Source organism: Onthophagus taurus, chromosome 3 (assembly GCF_036711975.1).
Source record: "Onthophagus taurus isolate NC chromosome 3, IU_Otau_3.0, whole genome shotgun sequence".
Classification (NCBI taxonomy): domain Eukaryota; kingdom Metazoa; phylum Arthropoda; class Insecta; order Coleoptera; family Scarabaeidae; genus Onthophagus; species Onthophagus taurus.
In genome coordinates, this window is record NC_091968.1 from 28,280,142 (window position 1) to 28,286,141 (window position 6,000).

The following is a 6,000-nucleotide window of genomic DNA, read 5'->3' on the forward strand; positions in this document are numbered from 1 at the left end:
TCTTCGCCTTTTTTGTTTAGTACCTCCGAGTGTAGTTGGTGTGGTGTTGAAGTGTGATGATGGTGTCGAAGGTATATTTTCTTTTTCCTCTTTACAGAGCCTATTTTTACGTGCCTAGATATATCAAAAGGTCCACATTCCACTAAAATTGTCAGTAATTCAAATAATATTATTCAATAATGATGAAAAATACCAAATAATACATATTTAAGTTATTATAATTTAGGAAATATATAAAAAATACTTCAAAGCTTATTTTTCATTAGATTTATTAGAAATATAACCTATACTTAAATTATACATTATTAAATAATATTAATTTAGTGAGTTTTTGGCGAACAGGAATTATTCTTTAAAACATTTAGTAAATTAATGTTTGGGAAGAAAAATAATGAATGCTTATCACAATTATTTTCTTTGGCGCATTTAATAACGTTAAATTTGACATTTGGAACTATTCATCCAATTCCTAATTGTGGCAGGATGGGGTAAAGTAAATAATTTTCCAACAAATGCATAAGCCTTTGGAGAACAATAAAACAAAGTTTTAGCAAAATCTTTGATGCTATCATTATAACGCACACCAGAGCTTTTAACTTTGTTACTCTTACGCTCATGTAATAGTATTTGTAATGGAAACCCACTAAATTGCTCTTCCAACATGGTTACTACATCACGAGAAGCTGAGATACGCTTTTTAATTTCTTGAAGTAAATTCTTCAAACTGTTGATTCGTAAATCCCGACGTTTTAGTTGTTGCTGCAAGATCTTAATTTTTTGTCTCAATTTTATATTAGTTGGTGACTGAATAATACACTGAATACCCACATCACATTGCATTGAATTCTGAAAAATATTTTATAATTTAGATAATAAAGTCTTCTATAATAGATAATAAAGTTTTACCTGTCCAGATATTTCAGATAAGTCTGGTATAGTACTTGTACTTGGCATGGTCTCAATATCTTCAGCCTATAAAGATTAAAACAACACTAATTTATATTTTAATTTTCAACATATTTTTAATATAAATGGTATTTACTTGTTCCTCTTTCTCAATTACTCTAGACAATAAACGTCTTTTGGATGGAGTAGGCTTTTGAAGGTGATTTGGAGATTCTTTAAACACTGAAGGAAATGCATCTTCTTTTAGCAATTTTTTGCTGGCACCTGGTCGTATTTGGTAATCTGTAGCAAGAAAATGATTACTACATAGAAAACTATACTTTGTTGGCTTAAAATTTTTCCTGCGTACTTCCTTTATCCATTTTTTTAAAACTTCAGGCTTATTTAATGGAAATCTGCAACATTTATACATATATTATAATATCACCACAAACCTGAATCTTGTAATTTACCGATGAAATTGTAAACCACTTCCTGTTGACTGTCTATTTGTACATCCGAATGCTGAACAAGAATTTACCATCTTTATAGATTTAGGTAATACAATATTTAAAAAGTTTATAAAAAAATGTATTTAATGCAATCCAGCCCCAGGGATCTTATTGTTAGATAGGTTAGATAGGGAACTGATTGTATGTCGAAATCCCACCGTAAGATGGCATTAGCGTCTATACTGAAATAATTTAATTAAACTAACAATTTTATTATTAATAGTGGGAATGATGAGAGACAGCAATAACAATTATTACCAGTATCATTCTTCTAATTTAAAAAGTATAGATTTCTATTCGTGTTATATTTTTAAATTTGTCGCTAACTTCAACTTTTAAAAAGTTGAAGTTTGTTCAGAATGACAGATGAAAACGTCATTTTAAAGTGATTTTTTGATAAGAGTATAATAAAGTAATAATGGTATGATTAAATAATTAGATTATAATTGACATTATAACTTTGTTTCAGCTAACGTTATAACTGATTGGAAGCTCGTCAGATGAAACTCACATGTCATATGATACAGTGATATTCAAATGTGGCGGAATTATTTGACAGGTGTAATTGCCATAGGTAATTGCATCTGAGGAATTCCCAACCAGTCGAAACGTTAATTGGAGCCGCTATGTAACTACTTTCCAAACAGTTATTCTGTGGTTGGAGCTTTTATATATAAACCCAATCCACCTGTATTCTAGTGGTTCGGTTCTTAGCTGAATAATTCCAAAATATCCCCAACAGATGGCGCCACATACGTTCAATTTTTAGTACGAAGTTTTTGTTTAGAAAGTTGCATTTTTACAAAGCTATTTTCTATGGGCATACTTGCAAAATTCCAGGACTAAAATGCTGTTGAATATCACCAGCAAGGCCCAAAAAACTAAAACCATTTTAAAATTTGTTTGAATAGAAATAAATAACCTATAATTAAATTTTGAAATCATTACCAACCTTTAAAAAAAAATTATAACCTAACCTAATTTAACCTCAAATATTAAGATAACCTTAATAATTTAATCTTTCAAATACCGAAAAATCAAAATGAATCGTTTGTCAAGTAGAGTAAGTATAATTTTCTATTAATTTCCTTTAAAAATAATATTTCTTTTTAAGCACAAAATAAGATCGTTGCTTCTTGTCACTGCGGGAGGTTTTGGTTTTTATGGGGCGATGGATTATGTGAAAAACAAGGAATCGTTTTATCAACGTCTAATACCTATAATTCATGTTCTTGAACCGGAAACGGCTCATAAATTAGCCGTTTTCGCTGGAAAATATAGATTATATCCAAAAAGTAGCTTTTCCGATCCAGATTCTTTGGTACAGAAACACAAATATGTCATTCAAATGCTTAAAATGTTTTATTAAATTTATAGAAAGTGAAATTATTTGGTAAAGAATTTCCAAACCCAATTGGAATAGCGGCTGGTTTTGATAAACATGGTGAAGCAATTTTGGGTTTACAAGATTTAGGGTTTGGATTTGTCGAAATTGGCTCTGTAACTTTATTTCCTCAAGCTGGGAATGAAAAACCTCGGGTTTTTAGACTAAAAAAAGATGAGGCTGTTATTAATAGATATGGATTTAATAGTGATGGTTCACAGGTTGTTTTTCAAAGACTTGAATCTTTAAAATCAAATCATAAACTTGATTCGATTTTGGGTATTAATTTAGGCAAAAATAAAGATTCTCAAAATGCAATACATGATTATGTTGAAGGAATAGAAAAATTTGGTCCAATAGCTGATTATTTAGTTATTAATATAAGCAGGTAATTTTTAAATCTTTATTCTTTTTGTTTTATTAAAAATGTTATTTTTAGTCCAAATACACCAGGTTTACGTGACATGCAAATTAAATCAAATTTAATCGCATTATTATCAGAGGTGGTTAAAGCAAGAAATAATTTACCATTTAAAAATAAACCATCACTTTTATTAAAATTAGCCCCGGATTTAACTAAAGAAGAACAAATAGATATTGCTGATGTGGTCAAATTGGAAAAATGTAAAGTTGATGGGTTAATCATTTGTAATACGACGATTGATCGACCAGATTATTTAAAAAGTGAGGAAAAATCCGAAATTGGGGGTTTAAGTGGAAAACCTTTGAAAGATATCTCAACACAAATGATTTCAAACATGTTCATATTAACTGGAGGAATGCCGATTATTGGTGTTGGAGGGATTTCTTCAGGACAGGATGCTTATGAAAAAATTAAGGCTGGCGCGAGAATCGTTCAGATTTATACCGCTTTAGTTTACGAAGGGCCTATAATTGTTGATAAAATTAAAAGGGAATTGAGTGCATTGTTGGAAAAGGATGGTTATAAATGTGTTGATGAAGCTGTTGGAAAAGAAGTTCTATAAGAAGTTTTTTCGAAAGTATTATTTATTATTCTTTTTCTTTATTTTGTATTAAAGTGCCTTTATTAAAGTATTTTCTATTTTGCATTTGAAGTTTTTATTTATCAGCGCCATCTATGTATCAATTAACAAAATGATATAGAACTTTTTAGATTATAAGTTTTAGAAAAAAAGAAAACGTCTTAATTCGATGTTAAACATAATAATGTATTTATTAATGTGTTATTATAGTAAGAAAGATATTTAAAATATTTGGTATAAAAATTTTCATTATAAAATTGTTGTCAAGTTGTACTGCCATCTAACGTTGAATCATTAAAGTAAAGAGAAACCATTTTGAACTTGTCAAGTTAACTCATCTGTCAATTATAATTAAGTTTATAACTTTTTGAAGTGATTTTAAAGATTTTTGAAACGTTTAATGTGAATAGGAAGTGTTATTATAGCTTACAATGGTACGTATTGTAGTATTTAGTTAGTATTTAATGATATATTTCTTTTTTAAACATTATGAAAAATATGCGATATATTTTCAGGTAAAATTCTATTTCCACTTGGTGAATTTGTTCGAATATTACCCCATTAATACTTTCACTTCATATATTTCGAATATTTGGGAAAATAAAACAATATGAAATGTAAAAATATAATTTGACAATTACCATAGAGCGCCATCTCTTGACAATTTCTTGAACCTCAGAAGCAAGTACATATACGAAATATGCTGAAAATTATTTAATAATTACGTTATATTGCGAAGGAAGTGTATTAGATATGAAGATTAAAAGTAAGATGTGAAATTCTTATCATGATTTTTAATTCTTATAAAATTCGGTGTCATTTTTAGTTGGAGAATCAATTTGTGAAGTTGGTTGCCTATAATCGAATTTAAAAGTTTTCAAAATTTTCTACTTTTAAATTGTTTATACTCTATTTTTTAATTTGGAGGAGGGTTTTCAAATTGAAGATTTTTGAAACGTTTAATGTGAATAGGAAGTGTTATTATAGCTTATAACGGTACGTATTGTAGTATTTAGTTAGTATTTAATGATATTTTTCTTTTTTAAACATTATGAAAAATATGCGATATATTTTCAGGTAAAATTCCATTTCGACTTGGTCAATTTGTTCGAATATTACCCCATTAATACTTCCACGTCATATATTTCGAATATTTGGGAAAATAAAACAATATAAAATGTAAAAATATAATTTGACAATTACCTTAGAGCGCCATCTCTTGACAATTTCTTGAACCTCAGAAGCAAGTACATATAGGAAATATGCTGAAAATTATTTAATAATTACGTTATATTGCGAAGAAAGTGTCTTAGATATGAAGATTAAAAGTAAGATGTGAAATTCTTACCATGATTTTGAATTCTTATAAAATTTAGTGTCATTTTTAGTTGGAGAATCAATTTGTGAAGTTGGTTGCCTATAATCGAATTTAAAAGTTTTCAAAATTTTCAACATTTAAATTGTTCTAGTTTTCTAGTTCTAGTTTTAGAATTATAAGATATGTTTATTTTAAGAACTTATTTTATTTTTGTTTCAGATAAAATGGTTTAAAATTTCACCTAAACATTTCTCGATTGATTACTTTGATAAATAATTACGAATCCAATCTAACTGTTCGGAGTGAACAATATTGAGGTATACCTATAAAAAATTAATATCTCATGAATTAAGAGGTTAAATTTGATGGAGATTTGCACGGAGATTATGTTGAAGATTCTCAACGTTGGTGCAGTTTATCGATCTTTCTAACGTAAACTGTCTGGTAAATCCCGCACGATTCAATTATCCGGGGATTCCGTGTCAGTGTCGTCAATGTCACACGATTCTCGTCCCCGTTATCCTCGACGTGGAGCTTCCGCGTTGTGAAATGTAACGATGAGGAAAATCGTGGGGGGTTTGCCGCTAATTTGCAGGCGCGCATTATTAAGAAGTCGCCCCCGGACGGTCGTAATTAAGGTGTCGTATCCGCGGGAAATAAATTCCGGGACGGCGAGATGCCGGGAAAATGCAAATGCAACTTTTAATTACGGCAGCCCGTGTTCGGACGGGGCGTCGCGGCGCCCGCATTAATCTTGCCTTACCTTAAATATTATTTATTGCCCCCCTCTAGGAGGGTGGTTGCAAACAACTAGTGGGAGGCTTCCCCCGATATTTGATGTCGGATTGCGACTCCGTGTGAATGCGCGCCTTCCCCATTATCATTTAATACCCGATC

At 30.0% G+C, this 6,000-nt stretch overlaps 2 protein-coding genes across 3 annotated transcripts; one reads left to right on the top strand and one right to left on the bottom strand.

The window, feature by feature from the left end:
• Positions 1-252: 252 nt before the first annotated feature.
• On the bottom strand, positions 253-1,662 carry LOC139429215 (THAP domain-containing protein 1-like). 2 transcript variants are annotated; one of them, XM_071194712.1, is made up of 5 exons: positions 1,359-1,662; positions 1,256-1,301; positions 1,043-1,188; positions 907-972; positions 253-846 (listed from the first exon to the last, which is right to left on the bottom strand). In XM_071194712.1, exons 2-5 carry the CDS (start codon positions 1,266-1,268, stop codon positions 436-438), a joined length of 636 nt encoding a protein of 211 aa, XP_071050813.1. In that variant the 5' UTR covers positions 1,269-1,301; positions 1,359-1,662; the 3' UTR covers positions 253-435. The 2 variants fall into 2 exon arrangements, with proteins under 2 accessions (XP_071050813.1, XP_071050812.1); XM_071194711.1 differs by having other exon boundaries at positions 1,043-1,301.
• Positions 1,663-1,730: 68 nt separating this feature from the next.
• Positions 1,731-3,851, top strand: LOC111419996 (dihydroorotate dehydrogenase 2). Its single transcript, XM_023052900.2, has 5 exons — positions 1,731-1,809; positions 1,867-2,460; positions 2,512-2,718; positions 2,775-3,169; positions 3,221-3,851. The coding sequence occupies exons 2-5, from the start codon at positions 2,440-2,442 to the stop codon at positions 3,765-3,767; spliced, it is 1,170 nt and encodes a 389-aa protein (XP_022908668.2). The 5' UTR covers positions 1,731-1,809; positions 1,867-2,439; the 3' UTR covers positions 3,768-3,851.
• Positions 3,852-6,000: the final 2,149 nt, after the last annotated feature.

What these genes read in the sequence shown, in the direction of transcription:
- LOC139429215 (XM_071194711.1), bottom strand. Translation starts at nt 1,429, where the DNA reads ATGGTAAATTCTTGTTCAGCATTCGGATGTACAAATAGACAGTCAACA. An exon ending in AGTGGTTTACAATTTCATCG is followed by an intron (nt 1,302 to 1,358) that starts GTAAATTACAAG and finishes TAAATGTTGCAG; the next exon opens with ATTTCCATTAAATAAGCCTG. An exon ending in TAATTGAGAAAGAGGAACAA is followed by an intron (nt 973 to 1,042) that starts GTAAATACCATT and finishes TAATCTTTATAG; the next exon opens with GCTGAAGATATTGAGACCAT.
- LOC111419996 (XM_023052900.2), top strand. Translation starts at nt 2,440, where the DNA reads ATGAATCGTTTGTCAAGTAGA. An exon ending in TTTCCGATCCAGATTCTTTG is followed by an intron (nt 2,719 to 2,774) that starts GTACAGAAACAC and finishes TTAAATTTATAG; the next exon opens with AAAGTGAAATTATTTGGTAA. An exon ending in TTAGTTATTAATATAAGCAG is followed by an intron (nt 3,170 to 3,220) that starts GTAATTTTTAAA and finishes TGTTATTTTTAG; the next exon opens with TCCAAATACACCAGGTTTAC.